The sequence below is a fragment of the Dromiciops gliroides genome, chromosome 3 (assembly GCF_019393635.1).
Source record: "Dromiciops gliroides isolate mDroGli1 chromosome 3, mDroGli1.pri, whole genome shotgun sequence".
Lineage (NCBI taxonomy): Eukaryota > Metazoa > Chordata > Mammalia > Microbiotheria > Microbiotheriidae > Dromiciops > Dromiciops gliroides.
The window spans coordinates 642,965,945-642,986,443 of NC_057863.1; the positions used below are offsets into that span (position 1 = coordinate 642,965,945).

Below are 20,499 nucleotides of genomic sequence, written 5' to 3' on the forward strand. Positions count from 1 at the left end.
CCAGTGGCCAGTTAGGGTCCGCCCCCCCCACCCCCGCTTCTCGCCCCCGCCGCTGCCCCTACGCTAACAGTCTCCCATCCCCCCTCCAATATAACCCTGTCTCCCCACCCCCCTTCCCTAGCCCCCGGCCCCCCCCCAGGACGAGGCAGGGAAGGTGCAGGATGCTCAGGTGAGAGGGGGTGCCCTTGGAGGTCCGCGATTGGCTGGCCGGGGAGGGGCGAGGTCTGTGATTTGCTGCTAGGGGAGGGAGAGGAAGTCTGTGATTGGCCCGTTAGAGGATCCGCGCCTCCCCCGCCTGCTCCCATCACTCATGCCCTCCCCCGCTTTCCCCAAGGGAGTGGGTCGCCCTGTGCCCCAGATCCACACTGCTTGTTCACCCCACCCCCAAGCCTGGAACAGCCGATCTGTTCCCCCATCCCCCACTCCGAGGCTCCCCTCCCTCAAGCCGTGACCCCGCTCTCCTTCCCTTTCTGATTCCTTTCCAATGGCTCCTCTTTCCCCTGACCCTCCTGTTCTAGTCCTTCCCCCGTGATCCATCCTCCCCAAGTGCTAACCCTCCGGAGCCCCCCTTTCCCTCCCCCGACCATTTTCTCCCATCCAGGACTCGGATTCAGAAATTGAGAGCGCCGCTTCATCTGGAGAGGCTGAGAGTGAGTTGTCCAGGGGGCTGATTGGGGAGAAATAAAACTGGGCGACTGTCAGTTGGGGCCAATGCCCGCCCCCACCCTGAGTGACTCTCATCCTCTGGTCTGCCTCTCAGTGGACTTTTTACGGCATCTGTTCTCCCGGACCCTGGGCCTGGGCAGCGAGAAGCGGGAAAAGCTGTTGGATGAACTCTCCTTGGAAGGGGTGACCAGGTTCATCCAGAGTGACCGATGTGAGCTCCTGCTTCTCCCCATTCCCCTTTCTTCAGCTCATGTCATGTATGTGCCGTGCCTTGTCCCATCCACCCAGCCTCGGGTCCCAGTCCCCCAGGCTGGACCATCTCCCCCTGCCATTCCTCCTGAACCCCAGTGAGAGCCACCTAGCACAGGTGAGCACTCAGGGCTCAAGGGTGGGACTCACTGTGGCATTCCAGAGGGCTTCGAGGGCCAAGGCAGTCCTGCTAGGGATTCCTGGAAGAAGTGGCTTCTGGGGAGGAGAGCAGAGAAAGGGGAGTCCACCCCGACACGACCCCAAACTGCTCAGGTCATGAGGTCATTCCCCACCCCTGGTTTCTCTTCCAGGTCAGAATATCATCTGCATGGTGGGGGCAGGGATTTCTACATGTGAGTAGCTGCTTCCCTCTGCCCTCGGGCTCCAAACCTCACCCCAGAATGGAGCAGGGGGGCTGGGATTAAGGGCCAGATCCCCACAGGAGCCAAGCTCCGGCCTGGGATAAGGCCCCTGTGACCAGTAAGGCGGGCTTCCCCCGTGACACATGTCCCATTACCCCCAGCTGCTGGCATCCCTGACTTCCGCTCCCCATCCACTGGCCTCTATGCCAACTTGGAGAAGTACAACCTTCCATACCCTGAAGCCATCTTCGAGATTGGCTACTTTAAGGTAAACCATCACTGAGAACTCCCCATCTTTAGGGTCTTCACTGACTCCTGGGACGGAGAGCCCCTCCCCATTGTGAACCCCTCCTCCTCTCATGTACTAGTAGGGGGAACCCTGCAGCTAAATCCCTCATCCTATCAGACACCCCCGGCGGGACCCCCTAAATCTGGGCTGCCACAGGGTAGGGGGTGAGAGATCTCCCTTGCTTCATTCCCCACTGTGGGAAGTGAAGCTTCTCATGCCTTCATGTCTGTCTATTCCCCCAGAAACACCCTGAGCCTTTCTTTGCTCTGGCGAGGGAGCTGTATCCAGGGCAATTTAAGGTGAGCTTAATCAGAGGGGAGAGAAAGGATGGAACTCCCCCCCATCTAAAAAGGCTCAACATGGGGGGGGGGGCTTCCCCATCTGGGCTTGTTGGGGCTGGTGGCTTCCCACAGTGAGTAGGGAGGGAACCTGGGCCAGCCCCAGTGATTCTAACCCCTGGGTGACAAGAGTGTGCATCTCTTGACTCCCTTCCCCATAGCCCACCGTGTGTCATTACTTCATCCGTCTGCTCAAGGAGAAGGGATTGCTGCTTCGCTGCTATACACAGGTGAGGGCAGCCGGGAAGGGGGTAGAAGAGGATGCCCACACACTAGGGGCTGTGCCCTGTCAGCCATGATATTTGTCGGCCTGGCTCATCAAGAGCGCCTAGCACAGCAATACCTGCATCCCCCGGAGGCGCAGGAGCCACAAAGATAGGATCCCTTGCCAAAATAACCAGGCACATCCCTCGACTCCACTCTTCCTTTTGGAGAAGAACAAAAATGTTCTGTGATATCTCTGTCTTCAGAGGTTAAACGGATGACCTCTCAGTCCTTTCTTAGACGGGTCAGCTTGGCATTGCATCCATTCCAGTGCGAATTCTCAATTTCATTTCCTTTCAGATTTTCAGACACTGGGATGGTACAGAAAGCTGGGTTGTACACATGGGTTATACCAGTTCCATTTTCAGTCTGTCCTCTCACGGGGCTTCAAGTCTAGTAGGGGGATAAGGAGGAGGGGGAGAGCTCTGAGACAGAAGGAGGAAAGGGTCCTAACTGTCTGTTTCCTTTGTGTACTCCCCACCCCCAGAACATTGACACACTGGAGCGGGTGGCTGGCCTTGAGCCAGAGGATCTGGTGGAAGCCCCACGGCACTTTCTACCACCTCTCACTGTGTCAGCTCCCACTGCCGGAAGGAGTACGACTTGGGCTGGATGAAAGGTGAGACCCGGATGCTCCCGGCACTGGACTAACTTGGGCGGCCGAGGCAAGGGGAGGGGGCCTGGGGACGGCAAGGCCGGTGTTGGGTGGTTTGTGGTTGTGGCTGGTCTCCACCCCATTGTTCCTTACTGCCTGTCTCCCCCCAGATAAGATCTTCTCAGAGACAACTCCCAAGTGTGACAAATGCCAGAGTCTGGTGAAACCAGGTGAACCATGGGAAAGGGAAGAGGGGGGATCTAGGGAGAACAGGTCAAGGGTCACAGGAAACAGCTAGAAGATTCCTCCCTTCCCCAAATAAAGTTAGAGGGTCCTTGGCTGGTCAGGCCTCAGGAGCCATCATGCCCTTGCTCTCCTCCTGGCCCCTGGGTACCAGACCCCTGTCCCTTCTCTCCCTGGTCTTAGACTCTTTCTCTCTTTCTGTCTGTCTCTCTCTTCTCTTTCTCTCTCTGTGTCTCTCTCTGTCTCTGTCTCTCTCTTTCTATTCTCTCTGTGTCCTCTGTCTCTCTCTGTCTCTCTCCCCTCTTCTCTCTGTCTGTCTCTATTCTCTTTCTCTGTCTCTGTCTCTCTCACTGTCTCTTTCCCCACCTGGACACTCTCTCTCTCCTCGTCTGTCTCTCTGTGTCTCTGTCTTTCTTTCTGTCTCTTTTTCTCTGTCTCTGTCTGTCTCTGTCTCTCTATTCTCTTTCTCTCTCTCTGTCTCTGTCTCTCTATTCTGTCTCTGTCTCTCTATTCTCTCTGTGTGTGTCTCTGTCTCTCTGTGTCTCTTCTCTTTCTCTCTATTCTCTCTGTGTCTCTGTCTCTCTCACTGTCTCTTTCTCTCTGTCTCTGTCTCTCTTTCTATTCTCTCTCTTTGTGTCTCTGTCTCTCTCTGTCTCTCTATTCTCTTTCTCTCTGTCTGTCTCTATTCTCTTTCTCTGTCTCTGTCTCTCTCACTGTCTCTTTCCCCACCTGGACACTCTCTCTCTCCTCGTCTGTCTCTCTGTGTCTCTGTCTTTCTTTCTGTCTCTGTCTCTGTCTCTGTCTGTCTCTGTCTCTGTCTGTCTCTGTCTCTGTCTATTCTCTTTTTCTCTCTCTGTCTCTGTCTCTCTATTCTCTTTCTCTCTCTCTGTCTCTGCCTCTCTCTCTATTCTGTCTCTGTGTCTCTCTCCCTCGTCTCCGGTGCATCTTTGTCCTCACATCTCCCTTCTCCCTCCCGTCTTCCTTTCCTTGTGCGTCTCTCTCCTCTACTTCTGCCTCTCTCTGCAGACATCGTCTTCTTTGGGGAGACCCTCCCGGCGCGCTTCTTCTCCTACATGCAGTCGGTAGGTGCTCCGTCTCCTTTGTTCCCCCTACCCCACCCAGGACCCAGAGCTTTTGGAGCTGGCCTGATGGAAAAAGACTGGGGGGGGTGGGGCACCCAATTTGGTTTCCCTGGACAGCCCAGACTTGGCCCTGGGGCTCCCCCTGGTGGGGGTGCTGGGGAAGACCCGCGGGTCCCAAGTGATATGGATTGGGGGGAGGACCCCATGTACCCGGGAGGCAGAGGAGACTGCAGGGTATTCTGGGAAAGGAGACTGCCTGGGAGAAGACTAGAATAGATCTGGAATGTTGGGGGAGGAGCTTGTGCTAGGGCAGGATGCAGGAGGAGAGGCCTTGAGTGCCGGGCCCAGACCCCTTAGCTCCTACATTAGCAGCATCTGCCCAGGCTCCTCTGGACTGAGCTCTGCACGAGGGAGATGTGGGCCGGTGAAAACTGCTGGTGCCTCTTCTGTCCCCCAGGATTTCCAGAAGGTGGATCTGCTTATTATCATGGGCACCTCCCTACAAGTGCAGCCCTTCGCCTCCCTCATTAGCAAGTATGGGGGTAGGGGGGGTGGGGCAGGCAGGGGCAGGGGACGGGGACAAGTGGGGAAGGGCCACCTCACTCTCTCTTCTCTATCCATCCTCCGCCCCAGGGCCCCGCTTGTCACCCCACGACTCCTCATCAATAAGGAGAAGACAGGCCAGGTGCGTGCGACCTCTGGGCCCAGCAGCTCAGGGCTGGCTGAGGGGGACACACCCTCAGCGACTGCTGACCCTGACCCTCTGGGGGCCTCTGATTCAGCCCCCCTTATACTTTGGGGGGCCCTGCCTCCAGCCCTGACGATCAGTTAGCCCTGCTCCTTCCCACAACTTTCTGATTGCCTTCTCTTCCTACAGCGGGACCCCTTCTTGGGGCTCATGGGTATGGGGGGAGGCATGGACTTTGACTCGGACAAGGCCTACAGGTGAGGAACGCTTGGCCTGGGGGGTAGTTTGGAGGCAGAGGGTTTCCTGGCTTGGGCGGGGGAGGAGGGACAGGCTGGGAGCTTCGACACAATTGTCCTCATTTCTCCCCCACACATCTCCCCAGGGACGTGGCCTGGCTCGGGGACTGTGATGAGGGCTGTCTAGCCTTGGCGGACTTCCTGGGATGGAAGGTATGCATGTGAGCCTCCTGCCCCTCCCAGGGGCACGGTCTCTCCATCTACACCCTGACCACCCTCGAATGACCCGTGCCCTCTGTGCCCGCAGAAAGAGCTGGAGGCCTTGGTGAAGAAGGAGCACGCAGCCATCGATGCCCAGGCGGGGACCAGCCTGCATCCTCTCTCAGCCCCGGCAAAATCTGCTCAGACTGACAAGGAACCCCCCAAAGCTGAGGAAGGCCAGAAACCCCAGTGATGCCTCTGTGCCCTGCTGGCCCTGAGGCTGCTGCTGGCGGACAGACACTGCCCTCATCTCTGACCCTTCTGGGGATGAGCAGCTCCTAACCTCTAACCCTCCCCAGGCCCTCCCTGCTCCAGGACGAGGCCTGCGCGCTAAACCTCCCCCTGGCGTCTGACCTTCCTTTCGAAGGTTGCCCTCAAAGCTCTAACCTCTAACCGTGTCCTGGGGTCTGGCTTCTCAGCAGAGGGAGTTTGGGGCCTGCACCCCCTCCCAATGTCTAACCCCCCTCAGGGGCCCAGGACCCCAATATCTCCCTCCCCAGGGAGGTTGGGATCTCCACACTTCGAGCGCCCCTCCTAACAGCTAACCCCGCCCGTGGGAGGTAAGGGCCTGCACTCCCCACGTCCCCTCCCTTGGACACTGAAAGGGGGTGGGAAGCTAAGGGGACGTGTCTGTGACTGGAGCTCAATAAAGCCGAGTGGGATCCGACACCCGTTTGTGTCTGTCTCTACAAGGGAACGCTGCTGTGTCTTGAGGTTCTCACCCAGGAGACGAGGGGGGCCCAGGCAGGAAGCAGGCAGAGTGGAAGACTCTGGTTTTCCCTTCAAAACTCCTGCACCACAGCCAAACCTGCCCGGGCTTTCTGGTCGCTTCAGGAAATGGGGGGGGGGAGTGTGAAATGGAGGGAGTGGGACACTTCAGGGCTGTGTTCACATGTCAGAGATTGAGATCCAAGTTTCCTGGGGACCCCAAGACCTGTCGCATACCCCAAACCCCCCAACCCAGTTTCTAGAGCCAGACACCTAGACTCCCCAAGAGTGAGGAGAGGAAGCTTGCAAGAGGCCCCTCCCTCTGGTGTCTTCTCACTCCCCATCCCCCACCTTCCGCTCTCTGCCCAGCTGGGTTCCTCTCAGGGGAGCAATGATCTTACTTCCTGTTGCTCTGGTACCTTCCCCATGAAGAACAGGTAATCTGGGTCCCTTGGGAACCCAGGTGCCCAGCCTCCCCATCTCGTGACATCAGGATCCAGCTACCTTCCCCTTTATCCTCCCCCGGGACCCAGGTATCGAGCCTAGCCCATCTCTCATGGGGACCCAAGCAGCCAGGCCCACCCTCTCTACTGCTCCCTTGGGGCCTAGGTGTCCAGCCCCCCCCATCTCCTCTCCCTTGGGGCCTAGGTGTCCAGCTCCTCTCCCTTGGGGCCTAGGTGTCCAGCCCCCCCCATCTCCTCTCCCTTGGGACCTAGGTGTCCAGCCCCCCATCTCCTCTCCCTTGGGGCCTAGGTGTCCAGCTCCCCCCATCTCCTCTCCCTTGGGACCTAGGTGTCCAGCTCCTCTCCCTTGGGGCCTAGGTGTCCAGCCCCCCCCCATCTCCTCTCCCTTGGGGCCTAGGTGTCCAGCCCCCCATCTCCTCTCCCTTGGGACCTAGGTGTCCAGCCCCCCCCATCTCCTCTCCCTTGGGGCCTAGGTGTCCAGCCCCCCCCATCTCCTCTCCCTTGGGGCCTAGGTGTCCAGCCCCCCATCTCCTCTCCCTTGGGACCTAGGTGTCCAGCCCCCCCCATCTCCTCTCCCTTGGGGCCTAGGTGTCCAGCCCCCCCCATCTCCTCTCCCTTGGGGCCTAGGTGTCCAGCCCCCCCCCATCTCCTCTCCCTTGGGGCCTAGGTGTCCAGCCCCCCCCCCCCATCTCTTCTTCCCTAGGACCAGGCCTTCTGGCCCCTACCCCTCCCAGCCATCCAGCCTCCTCCATTCTTGTGCCTAGGAGCCCTGATCCAGGGCCCCCATGCCCTCTCCCAGACCCAAGAGCCTCTGCCTCATATCTATGACTAGATCCTCAGGTTGAGGGAAGGGTCTGTCAGGAAGAGAAATGTTGTTCTTGATCCCAAGATCCGGCCCCCTCTGCCCAGGTCCAGGAGTCGGGCCTCAGATCCCCCTGGGTCTGGCCAGTGACCATTGGCCCTTGTGCCTGGAGGATGCACCAGCCTGAGGAGGCAGGAGATGGACATCCCCTGGAGGGGGAGAGGTGAGGGGGGTGCAGGAAGGGCTGGAATCACTGCCTTTTCTGGCCCTAGCCCGGGTCCCACACTCCCCATTCTTTCTTATGCTCATAAATTATTCTTGCTCAGTCCTGATAATCCGCCCCTACACACACACACACACACACACTTCTCAGGCTGAGCAGGAGAAGGGTCCCCCTGATTCCCCCAGGAGTTAACTCCTGCTACCCCGTTCCTGTTTCCTGCTGTCCCTCTGGGTTTGGGCTCTGCCTCTCCAGCCCAGTGCAGGAACAGGCCCAGGCAAATGGGGCAGGTGAGACACCCCTCCCCTCCTCAGGCTCCCCGAGCTGAAACTCCGGTTGATGAGGACTCAGGGTTTGTGGCAGATCCCACACCTGGATGCTCGGAGTTCTTTAGACATCCTGGCCCTTCGGGCCCCAGGGGTGAGTGTGCTGGGGGAGGAGAAGCCAGCCCTGGGCCCTTCTGATCACTGGTCCCCAGCGAAGCCCCTCAGAGCAGCCCCCCCCATCCCCTTGGGCTCTTCGTGCGACTTTTCTTCCCTCCTTCCCTCTGGGTAACTCTCCTCCTTGTGGTGCCTCCAGAGCTTCCTGGTCACCGGCTTTGGCCTAAGCCTGGCCCTGACCATGAATACAGCTCCCCACCCAGAGGCCGTGGGAACCTTCAGGATCCTGGAGAGCCCTGCAGGTAAGGGACCTGAGCTCAGAAGCTCTGGGCCCCCAGGCCCAACCCTGGGCACAGATGTGCAGGGGACCAGGCCTCATCATCCTTCCTTCCAGGCATCAAGCCCCCCCACTCCAAACCCAGGGAGTCAGGCTCCCAGACCCTCAGCCTTTTCCCCAGGTATTCAGGGCCCTCCCCAGTGCCCTCAGCATTGAGGCAGCAAACAAGGCTATGTCTTGTCTAAAGCTCCAAGTTAGAGGCCCTCCTGGGGCCTGGCTGGAGGGAGAAGGAGCCTGGGGGAATGCTTGGCCAACTGACCTCCATTACCCCCAGGAGTGTCCCTTCAGGGCTCCCAGCTCAGCTTCCCAGATCTGCCTGGACTCCTGGCCTTCCTTTCCACCAGCAGGTAGGGTGGGGTGTGGGGATGGGGCCCAGGAGGGAGGAAACCCAGGTGGAGCTGGAGGGGGTCCTTCGCCTGCCCCTCATTGGGTATTGCTCCTCTTATTATCCCCCAGGGACATCCTGCCCCAGCCCCTGCTCCTGCCACTGGGATCCCTGGGGCATCTTACTGGTGAGTGTCCTTCTTACCCTAGGGCTGAGCCATGTATGGCCTGGTTACCCTGACCCCTCCCTTATCAGCTCTGGCTTTTTTCTCCTCCCAGAACCTCTCCAGATTGGCACGGTTCGGATCAGCTCCACCAGGGGGGCCCTCTCCATGGTGAATCCCCTGTACTTGAGGGAGCATGGTCCTTGGGGCCCCAGAGAGGAGAGCTCCCCAGAGACAGTTCAGAAGGATACCCTTGGTAAGTGGGAAGGATTGGCACCTACCCGGGCAGGGCTGGGCTGGGTGCTCTGGACCACGGACTGCTCCTGGAGGGGACCGGATGCCTGCCTGGGTCTTGGGGAAGGGAAAGCTTCAGACTCTTCTCAGCTCTCTGTCTCTCTGTCTCTGTCTGTCTCTCTGTCTGTCTCTCTGTAGTCCCACAACCTCTGGGCCCTCACCGGGTCTCCTGGATAGAGGGTGCTCCCAGTCCTGAGCCCGACCCTGAGGCCTGGTCCCTCTATAGCCTGGAGGAAGAGGGGGACAAGACGGTGGCCAACAGGCTGAGGGAGGCCGACGAGCCGGAGGAGGAGGAGCAGGAGCCTGGGGATAGGGTGTACCACAGAGTGCAGGCTCTGGCCCAGGCCCGGGGAGGCTTTGTGGTCAAGCAGAATCGGGCCCTCCAGGCCAGGCTCAGGGAAGCCCAGGGAGGTGCCCGCAGGCCAGAGGCAGCAGACCCGGCCACTGAGCTGCTGCAGGACATTCGTCATCTCCTTACTGACCTCAAGGTCCACCTGGTGAATGACCCAGAGGTCCGGGCTGCCTACAGGACCAGGAAGGTCCCACCCACTGGCGACCATGAGGATCTAGGTAAGGGTGTGTGTGTGGGGGGGGTATATGTGTGTATTTCTGTATTATGGGGGGGGGAGTGCAAATGTTGGCCCTGACATATTCACTCGTTATTGCTATTGCCTTGGTTGCGTCCGCACATACTATGCTCCAGGTGACCTCACAGACATCAATATCCCCTACTGCATTCATACATACGGCTCCTCTCATAGACGTTCCTCCTCCCACATTGCGATCCTTCAGTCAATAAGCATCCATGATGTGCCTGGCACTCAGGGTGCAAGGACAAAAATGAAATGACTTCTGTCCTCAGGGAACTTTCATTCTCTCAGGGGAGATACCCATGCACATGCATGCACGCGCGCGCGCGCACACACACACACACATACACACATATACATACACATATACATTTGAGATATATATGTATATACACACATATACATACACATACATATTCAAGATATATATGTGTGTATACACACATATATACATACACATACACATTCGAGATATAGATGTATATATATGTGTATGTATGTGTAGATATATATACACATATATACATACACATACATATTCAAGATATGTATGTATGTATACATATACATACACATACACATACACATATACACACACACACACAGCAGGAAAGGCTTCATGCAAGAGGTGTTTCTTGGCCCGCGTTTTGAAGGAGACTCAGGCTTCTCAGAGTGGAAGGGGAGAAGAAGAGGCTTTGGAGACCAGGGCAGGCAAGAAAGCCAGCGCTGTTGGGCACAGAGTATGGGAAGCATTGGTTGTTTCGAGAGGTTGGGGGCTGGCTTGTGAGGGGTATTAGAAGCCAAACAGAGGGAGTCATGAGGGGTTTTATGGAGTGGGAAGGTTACGTGGTCGGACCCCACTTAGAAAAATCACTTTAGCAGCCGAGTGTAGGACGGATGAAAAGTGCCCGAGGCAGGGAGACCGGTTAGGAGAACCAGTCGGGACAAGTGGTGATGACTGGATTGGTGGATCGGAATGCATGGGCTGAGGTGGAGAGATGAGGCAAGGAGAAAAATAAGGTGGAAGTTGTAAAGTTGGGCACTTGGGAGGATGACAGTGACCTTGATAGAAAGAGGGTTTCTTGGTTTTTTTTGCAGGGAAATGGGGGTTAAGTGCTTGCCCAGGATCACACAGCTAGTAAGTGTCAAGTGTCCTGAGACCATATTTGAACTCAGGTACTCTTGAATCCAAGGCGGTGCTTTATCCACTGCACCACCTAGCCACCCAAGAGGGATTTTTAAAAGAGGTATAGTGGGGGCAGCTAGGTGGTCCAGTAGATAATGCACTGGCCCTGGATTCAGGAAGACCTGAGTTCAAATCCGGCCTCAGACACTTGACACTTACTAGCTGTGTGACCCTGGGCAAGTCACTTAACCCTCATTGCCCCCTCCCCCCAAAAAGGTGTTGGTTTTAGGAAAAATATAACAAATTCAGTTTTGCATACGTTGAGCTGGAGGTGCCTATGGAACATCCTGTATGAGATAAGCAATGGGCAGGTGGAGATTCTCAAATGGGTCTCAAGAGAAAGTCCAGTATCTAGGTCTCAGTATATATAGATCTGGGAGTCACCTCAGAGAGATGGCAGTTAAAGGTGGGAGAGCCAGTGAGTCACTAAGTGAGAGAATACAGAGAGGAAAGAGAAGAGGGCTCTGGGCAGAGCCCTCATGGACGCCCCAGTGGGTGGGATATGGCTGAGTGGATTAAGTAATAGAGACTGAGGGATGGATGGAATGATTGTGGGACAATGCAAATCTAGGAGAGAATAGAAGCAAGGGCACAAGGTGGGGGAGGATCAAGGGCTGGTCTTGGGCAAGGAGGTTGGGCACCCTCTTCACCAGAGCTGGCATAAAGGAGAGAGCAGGGGTGGTGTTGAGGGATTTGGAGATGTGGAAAAGAGGGAGCTCGTGGCAAATAGTCTCTCTTTTCTCCATAAAGAGGTGAGGTCTGCACGTGAGAGAGAGAGGGGAAGTGTGGGGGGCTTTAGGCAAGAAGAGAGGGTCTGGGATGGCCTCCCTGGGTCATGGGCGAGAGGACCAGGCAGGGCAGCATCAGGTCGACCCCTCTGGCCCCTCTAGTCACGTGTGCTCAGCTCCACATTTCTCCTTCTGCCTGTGGTGGATCGCTTCTGCCCTCCCACAGGGGTCTGCGTGCCATGTTCCCTTTATACATCCATGATCATGCCAGGGCTCTCCCCCATGTTTGTGTTCACATCTATAGCCTAACAGGCTTCAAGGGCTCAGTGACTGGAGGAAGAAAGAGGACAAAGGAATGAGGGGTAGTTAGGCCTGGCTGGAGGTCAGCCCTGAGCCATACACAGGCAAACTCGGCGAGGTGGAGAAGCACTGTTATAGGGGACAGTGTGAGGAAGATAGGACGGGGAAGGGATCTCCATGGGGCCTGGGGTGGCAGCCTAAAGTGAGGCATGCTGGGTGGTGGTCACTTCCACTTGGCTTGGGGGCATCCTGGACAAAGCCTCTGTTGCCCTGTACAAATTACAGCTCTGGGTCTGTTTAGAAAGTCAGCAAACATTTATTATGCACTTACTGTGTACCAGGCACTAGACATACAAGCATAAGTAAACAACAGGCCCCCTGACATCCTAATGGGGGAAAAAGACACAAAAGGAAGCTGAAAGGGGGGTGGGGGAGAAGGTCCCTGGCACAGGCACATGATAGAGCAGGTCAGAGCAGGGCAGCCCAGCAGGTCCAACCCCCGAAGGGCACTGTCTGATGTTACATCCACAGAAGCTGTGGTGGAGGCAGCCGTGTGCCGGGTGGTGCTCAGGCCCCTCCAGCCGCTCCTATGGACCAAGCTCCGGATGCTAAGGGCCCGAGATCTCCAGCAGCTCCAGTGGCGGCAGGAGTTGATGCGGGGCTGGGCCCTGCAGGAGCCAAAGGCCCGGGAGAATCCCCCAGAAGCCCCTGTCCCCGGCCCCACCAGGCGCCGCATCCATGCCCGCCTGGCGCGCCTGCAAGCCGCCTGTGCCCCCCAACGCAAGGTGGCTCTTCGCTGGCCATCTGCCGGGATGGTCTACGGGGGCCTCGCCCAGAGCGGGAGCAGGGTAAGGGGGTCCTGCCTAGGCAGAGGGGCTGGGGTGTGAGGCTCTGCCCCCTCACCAGCCCAACAGCCCTTTCCCACAGAGCCCTTGGGTGGCCGATGACTTCTTGCCAGCCCTGACAGAGGACCTCCTGTGGAGCCCGGACATCGAGGCCACCCAGCTGGACGTGAGTTCCTGATGGAAATCCTGGATCCTGCGAGCTGCTGGGGGAGAGTAAGGCAGGGCGTGTGGGGGTGGTGGGGGGGGTGCTGGGTGGCCTGTGATGCCTGGAGCCTCTCTGGCAGCAGCAGACCGCAGAGGACAGGCATCTGAATGGGGAATGGAGCCGAGGTCCGAGGGTTGGGGGAAGCTGTCCCAGAGCAGGGGTGTCTCAGGATGCAGTGGAAGGGATGGAGGCCCCCTTGAAGGCGAGCCTTCCTCTGGGGCTCACGGGAAGGGGCTCCAGAGTGCTATCAGTTCTGGCTGTGGGGGGCGGTGGGGGCGGGTCAACAGCCAGCCAAGGCTCCCTGCAGGGAACAGAGATGACTCCGGTCTTACTGACCCTCCCTGCAGCCGGCTACTACCTTACCACTTGGTTTGGGGCCCTTCACCACATAGCCCACTTCCAGCCAGCAGCGTCCAGGTCTGCCCCGAAGGGCCTCAGTTACGAAGCCAGGGCCTCCATCCGACTCTGGCAACGCCGACGGACCTCCACACCTCGGGGCCGTGCTGTGGCAGGTAACCTCTGCCTGTTCTCTGAACAGCTGGGCCCACGGGGACCTTGAGAACGGTGCCGGAGCCCGGACTCTGGGGGTGCCCTGACTCCCGTCTCCCTCCCCCTGCCCCCAACCCAGCCTGTCCATGTAACTTGGGAAGCCTTGGGAGAGTCTGGAAGAGGACAAGTCTGGAGCTGAGATTGGCTGCCCGACAGGGGCAGCTGCCTCTACCCACCACTGACCTGTGACCCATGACATTTCTTTCTTTCTTTTTTTTTCTGTGGAGCAATGAGGGTTAAGTGACTTGCCCAGGGTCACACAGCTAGTAAGTGTCAAGTGGCTGAGGCTGGATTTGAACTCAGGTCTTCCTGAATCCAGGGCTGCTGTTGTATCCACTGCGCCACCTAGCTGCCCCAACCCATGACATTTGAGCCAACAATCGCAACTTAGAGATGCTCCCCTCTTTCCTGCCCACCAAGCCCAGGCTCCCTTAACCCTGTCCCCTCCAAAGACAAGAGCCCTTGAACACTCACTTGGATTTTTCTCTCCTGTGCCTCCTTTGGGCTGAACTAGGGACCTGTAAGAAGGACTAGGGAGGGGTGGCTAGGTGGCACAGTGGATAAAGTACCAGCCCTGGATTCAGGAAGACCTGAGTTCAAATCCAGCCTCAGACACTTGACACTTACTAGCTGTGTGACCTTCGGCAAGTCACTTAACCCCCATTGTCCCGCAAAAAAAAAAAAAAGAAGAAGAAGAAGGGCCTAGGGGCTAGACATTGGGGTTCCTGAGAGGGGAGAAGTCAGAGGGGAAGGCCCATTTGCCGTGAGCTCCCTCTACCCTCTCTGTCTCTGTCTCTCCCTCCCTCTTTCTTTCTCCCTCTCCCCTCCTCTCTCTCCCCCTTTCCTCCTCCTCTTCCTCTTCTTCCTCCTCTCTCCTTTCTTGTTCTTTCGTCTCCTCCTCCTCCTTCTTCTTCCTCTCTCCTCTTTTACTCCCATATGGCTAATGAAAAGGGACGTCTTCTCTGCAAGGCCAGCCTCTCCACACATCCCCTTGATTCCCTCCCTCCTTGGGCAGTATTGTTCCCCATAGTTACCTCCACACTCAGCCTCTAACCCTCAATTTTTTCTCCTTCTTTTAGGTCCTCCCTGCCTCCCTCACAGAAGCTAAGAGCTGGAAAGGACCTCGAAGTCGTCTCTTCCAATCCATTTCACAATAGGAAATTCCCTTTACAACATCCCTGGAAACAAGAGGTCCTCCTGAGCTCCCTCAGTGACAGTGGACTCACCACCTCCTAGGCTGCATTCTACTGTGGCACAGTGCTGAAGATTAGGACATTTTCCTACCACTCCATGACCCCCACTTTGGCCCTCTAGGACCCTGAAGCCTGTTAGATACCTTCTCTGGGCTAAAACACCCACCTCCTCCTTTTCCCCTCCCACTATGTCCTGGCAGTTCTAAGGCCATGTCTGCTGGAGAGAAGAAAGGGAAGGGTGAAAAGAGAATCCACAGTCCTTGATGAAGACCCTTTGCAGGATGCCACAGAAGCAGCTCCCCCACCGGATTCTGTCCCACAAGAATTCTAACGCAACTGGGTCCTCTTGCGGCAGCCCAGTCCCTGAAATCTGATCCTTCGTCCCTTGAGGGGCCCATCACGACGTCCTCATCATCGTGGTCCCTCCGCTGGGTCATGCACCCAACTTGTCACAGTCTTTTCTAAAAAGTTGTTGCCTCCTGATGGGGGGCACCTGACCAGGGCAGAGGATGGGGGAGACTCACTCCACTCCTTTCACCCCCGGAGATGCCATCTGGGATCCACAGCGATCGCCTTCTCAGATGATTCTCTCCGGCTCTTTCAGGTCAGGCCCCTGTGACCCTTCTGTTTTATCCTTCATAAGCCAAAGCTCATGCTCCCAGGTAAAGAAAACAGACTCTGAATCGGTGCTCTAGTCTGTTTGTCCTCATTGTGTCCTCCCCCTCTAGCCGACAGGCTTCTTCTTTCTTAGGCCTTCCTCTTGTCTCTACCTTAGCTTTTAGTGTGATGTTGTTTCAGTCATTTTTGTTCTCCTGAGAGTTCATGGTTGGCCTGGCTCATACCAGGGCCGGTTCTTATGTCACAGTTCTTATGAATCACTCGGCTTCTCATTACTTGCCCGCACTTCTAGGGCTTGGGTGGAGCTGAGATCTCCTTCCTCCAACAATTGAAAGGCCACAGGAGGACCACCTCCTCCTTCCTGTCCCCCTCCCCTCCCCCTGCCCCTTCCCCCTCACCCTCCTCCTCTTCCTCCTCCTCCTCCTGTGTTATTCTTGTCCCTGTCCTCCCTCCTTAGGGGATTTAACCAAAGCATCAGAAGCCTTCTTCTCAGTATTTTAAACACTTGAAGGACCATGCATCGACTGTGTTAAAGGACACAATAATTTTTTTCAAAAGTTAAAAATTTTTTTTATAGTTTTCTATAAGTTGTCCTATTTGTGCAAATTTACTTTAAATACCAATAATTACAAAGCGGATATCAGAATTTTACTTCAAAGTGGAGAATTGTTATCCTGCTATCGCAAAAGTGCAATGGCTCTGTGTCAGCTTGGTCCTTTGAGGTATTCTTAAACTCCAGTCCGGTATTAAGGAGAGGTCTCTCCCTGTTCCTCTCTTCTGCTTCTGCCCTTGGATACATGATCAACTCACTTCCTTTTCCCTTCCTACACTTCCTGGATGAATGAAATGTTTTTATATCTCTGAAAGGCACTGTCCTCGTTTGAGATAGGTGTGCCTGCTTGTCATTGCTTCTGATCCTTCCAAGATGCTGGTGCTCTGTGGTTAGGAAAATGGTGTCAGAAAGATGCAATTTTTATGTTAGGGAGTGGACGGCAATTGTCGGAAGCCTTGTGTAACTTCTGGAATGCAGCCCCTCTGAGAGCATTCTGAGCTAGCCCATCCACACATCATCGTAGATGGATGCATGTGCCTTTTCAATATTGGAATTAGTTGGTGAGCTCCCTATGCATCCGTATCTCTTTCATTACACAGCCTCCCACCCCAGCCTCTTTTTTGTCTCCTTGGAATTGTGTCATCACAGTCTCATTCTGGAGAGCTATTCACAGGTCTCAGGCTGACTTCTGCAGTAGATTTTTAGGTCAGCAAGGGTGCAGGAGCAGAGGGTAAAGGAACAAGATGACATCCCTCCTTCCCCAGACCCTTGGGGCAGCTTGTTGCAGGCACTATGGAGAGTTAGAGAACAGTGGAGGTTCAAGAAGCAGTATATCCCAAGGGCATTCCCAGTGGAAATTCTAGGAAGGTTTTTGGTTTTTTTTACTTTCCGTTTCCTGGGGCCATGTCCAGAAGGGATGATTTTCTTTGGGCAAATGTAACGTTTTGTTTTGTTTTTTTACTTTGTGGGATTCTGGGGTTTTTTTGGGGGGAGGGGGGTCCCCAATAAGCCCTCTCATACCACCAAAGCTGTCTCCCCCTCCCTATCTCCTCCAGCTTCACAGGGTGAGCACCACACTTCAAACCCTGGGTTCCCTTTCTGCTTGGAGCATCCCATGGGCATGGGGTGGGGGGACTTTAGTCAGGGAGCTTCTGGCTGCCTCCCTTCTGGGGGGCTGTCTCTGCTTGGCTTCCCCCAGGGCATAGGGTAGGGGTTCATGGAGAATTTGAATGAATGACTATTACCAGGATATGTGTGTGGGCTGGGGGTGTGGGATAGACTCAGATATTCTGAGTTCCATACTTTCTCCTTCCATACTCTGAGTTACAGAAAGGGAAAGATGGCCAGTGCATACAGGGAGGAAGTCTGGCAAATGCTACTGCCTGGAATGGGAAGGATTTATTTACAGTGTGGTCTCTCTCTGCTAATTCAGAGACACCCTAGGCAACCATGACAGGTGAAGAGCCAGAGAAAAAGCACCCCAGAGATGGAGCGATGTCAGAGAGCTGTAGACGAAGCCACTTCAGAGACAGCCTGCCAGAGGCCGCGGCGAGCAGACAGAGACTTCTGTGTGAGCTCAGGCAAGACCAGCTAGCATCAGCATCTCCTATTGTTCAGGGAGAAAAGTCTCCTCCCCTCCAGGGACTGGGCTTCACTGGGCCTTTTGACATACTCACACACACAGTTTCAGTTGGCCTTACTCTGGTCTCCTTGGGACAGCTGAGCCCCTTTGTCCCCCGAGAGCTGGTCGTCAATGTCCCTTTGTGCCCCTTTTGCACAGATTGATTTCCCATTCCCGAGGTTTACAGAGATGCTCTCTCAGGCGACCCTCAGCACTGAGCAGAGGTGACCCTCCCCCCATTGTACACCAAGGGAAACGGCCTCTGGACGAGGAGGAGAGCTAGGTCCTCTGCAGTGTCCAGGGCCTCCTGGCCCCCAGCCCAAGCTTCCCGGTTAAGATGGCTGCATCCTCCAATGGTGTATGGGGTTTAGAGGATACTAAAAGTGTGGGGGGCGGGGCATGCAAGGACAGAGTCAGACCTATACAATTTAGCCCCCAGTAATAATAGTTCCAGCGAATTGAGTGACCTTGGGGAAGGCTTTTCCTCTCTGGAGCTCAACCTCCCTACTTATGTATAAAGGGAGGTGGTACCTTTCACTGGTGACATTGTCTGCTAAGAGGCTGGGGTGGGTGTGGGTGTGGGACTGGATTCGGGATGCAATCTCTGTGTGCCCCATGAGGTGGTGCTCTGAGCCCAGGCTGCTCCAGCTCCCTTCCCTGCACCTGCTTACACTCCAGGTCCTGAATTCCCTTTGGCACAGGAGTAGGTAAACTTACCTGGGTTCTGAGGTTCTCACCTTTTCCAGCTGTGCCCTAACCCAGGGTTGGTCAAAGTGGTACAGGAGATAGAGTACTGGATCTGAAGCCAGAGGAGCTATGTGATTAAATGCATCTGGGGTCCCTTCTAGCCCCCTAAGAAAGGGAGATCATGGAGTTTCTTAGTTTGAGGCATGATAGATTCCAACAATAATTCATAATGTGTTTGCCTCCCCCCCCCACCTCCACTGAAATTCTAATCTTCCAAGACCTGAAATAATTACCCACTCAGAGATTTGAGTCCATTTACTGAATTAAATCAAAAGTGAAAATTACATAATCCAAGCACTTGAGTGGCGGGGCTCAGCCTCTTCTGCTGGTGTTTGTATCTTCCTCTACCCCTCGCCCTTCTGTGGTTTATTTTCACATGCTTTTCTAAGGACCTGATCTCCAGCACCCTGATTTCAAAGCTTCTTGGGGAGGAGGAATTCTTTCCTATCATCCTGCCCCTGGCTGACAAGCCATGCTAAAGCTCTGTGTGTCCACTTTTCAAAGTCACTGTTCTCAGCATCTGGCTGCTGAGAGGTAGGCAAGTCTGCCACTAGACACCTCAGTCAGCTGAGGAATGAGGTCAGATGCAATCTCTTGTGTGTTTTTTTTTTCCAGGTCTCTGGCCTATTTCTCTGACATTCCTGCCAAACAGGCTCTCCAATCCACACACACACATACACACAGACACACACAGAGGCAGAGAAGGAGGGAGAGAAGGAGGAAGGGAGAGGGGAAGGGGGGGGAGAGAGAAAGAGAGAGAGAAAGAGAGAGAGAGAGAGAGAGAGAGAGAGAGAGAGAGAGAGAGCGCGAGCAGGAGAGCACATTAACACATTGTCAGCCTTTAAGGAGCCATGACTGCTCAACATCCTGACCCAACCCTGACAGATGTCCTTTTATAACAGCTGAACCTCTCCATCCCTGTGTCTGTCCCTGGCATTTAATGAAAAAAGAAGAGGAGACAGGTGTAATGTAAAATGAGGGAGTCAGAATAAATCAGGGGTTTCTTAACCTGGTGTCCACGAATCTGGGTTTAAAAAAATATTTTGATGACTAGATTTCGACCTAATTTCCTTTGTAATGCTATGTATTTTAATTTATAGACTGGAAAACATTATTCTAAAAAAAAAAGGAAGAAAAACCCATTATTCTGAGGAGTCATTAGACTGACAAAGGGACCACAATACAGAAAAATGGAAGGATCCCTGAACAGTTTGCAGGGTCCCTTTTAGCTCTGCCCTGATTGTTCTAGGTAGAGTAGGGGATTGCCCCAATCAACTTTGAATCAACTTATTAAGTTTCCACATAATAATCATCGGGCACAAAGGCAGAAATTAAACACTGCCTGGCCTCCAGGAGCAGCAGTGGACTCCACTGAAGGGAGAAAACCTGTACACTTACATAAACCAAATAAAGACAAGGTGATGGGGTGTCAGGAAAGGATTTAGGGAGCATGTAATGTTTTTGCTTTAAAGGAAGGAGTCTATGAGATGGAGGGAGGCACCGCCTGGGGAATGCCAGGGAGGTGGCGGAGCTCTCGTTAGCTACTGGACGGCAGTTCTGACAGAGTTGGGGGTCGCCTTTTAATTGAGGGGGGTGACTCACTGATTAGGGAAAGGGGGAGAGCTACCTTCAGCACAGAAGCGTCCACACATCAGTCTAGGCACAGTTAGCGGGTGAGGGTGGGGGTGGCATTTCCCAGACAGTCTCGCCCCAGGATTTTCTGGCCAGGGAAGGGGGGCTGTTTGCCCAAGGTCACTGCGGCCAGGATCGGTCAAGGGCAGAGGATTGAATCACCCTCATCCAGACTGAAGATCGGAGGGCGAGGGCGGGACAAAGGGACATTGATCCTTCTGGGCTTCCCCCAGCTCGGACCCAGAGTTTCAGCGGAGGGCCGGAGGGTCAGCTCGCCTTGAATTTAGGGTAAGAGCATTTAGAGATGGAGAGTCTGATTGATTATCTGGTCTCTCCTCCCCGCCTCCGTTTTAAGGAGAAGGAAACTGAGGCCCAGAGGCTAAGGTCGCAGGAACGGGCTAAGTACGTCTCCTCCTAGAGATGTGTTTTCAGTACCGGGGACACAGCTGGCTACTGTCATTTTGGACCCGTACCCCCTCATTCCGCAATGCCCCTTCCAGTCCCCTTCTTCACGCCCTTTGGCCAACCACGTGACACTCCCCCCGCCCGCTTCTCCCAAAGCGATCTATGCCTTTGGGCAGGTGATTGTGGTCTCGCCCCACCCCCTCCACACTAAGGCACTAATCGACGTAGAGGATCTCCGGACAGGCAATGCCTTCAACCACTGAGGGAAGACGGGGGAAGGCATGTCACAGCGGGGGGGAGGAAGAATTGGTGGCCTGAAGCAATCAGCCTCGAGTATGGCTAGACTGACGGGACGGCTAGC

The 20,499-nt window shown here is 55.3% G+C and overlaps 2 protein-coding genes across 2 annotated transcripts; both read left to right on the plus strand.

The window, feature by feature from the left end:
* Nucleotides 1-194: 194 nt before the first annotated feature.
* On the plus strand, nucleotides 195-5,940 carry SIRT2 (sirtuin 2). The gene is given in 16 exon segments (XM_043993540.1): nucleotides 195-650; nucleotides 761-877; nucleotides 1,227-1,268; nucleotides 1,439-1,545; nucleotides 1,809-1,865; nucleotides 2,066-2,134; nucleotides 2,656-2,712; nucleotides 2,714-2,728; nucleotides 2,730-2,787; nucleotides 2,934-2,993; nucleotides 4,033-4,088; nucleotides 4,546-4,622; nucleotides 4,722-4,773; nucleotides 4,966-5,033; nucleotides 5,159-5,225; nucleotides 5,320-5,940. Coding segments are annotated over 16 exon segments (1,050 nt in total). The 5' UTR covers nucleotides 195-649; the 3' UTR covers nucleotides 5,467-5,940.
* A 423-nt stretch (nucleotides 5,941-6,363) lies between these two features.
* On the plus strand, nucleotides 6,364-13,598 carry RINL (Ras and Rab interactor like). Its single transcript, XM_043995918.1, is given in 14 exon segments — nucleotides 6,364-6,514; nucleotides 7,355-7,470; nucleotides 7,782-7,887; nucleotides 8,047-8,149; nucleotides 8,459-8,531; nucleotides 8,641-8,696; nucleotides 8,788-8,928; nucleotides 9,105-9,536; nucleotides 12,302-12,618; nucleotides 12,698-12,779; nucleotides 12,782-12,808; nucleotides 12,811-12,828; nucleotides 13,168-13,345; nucleotides 13,449-13,598. Coding segments are annotated over 13 exon segments (1,686 nt in total). The 5' UTR covers nucleotides 6,364-6,514; nucleotides 7,355-7,420; the 3' UTR covers nucleotides 13,552-13,598.
* The last annotated feature ends 6,901 nt before the right edge of the window (nucleotides 13,599-20,499 follow it).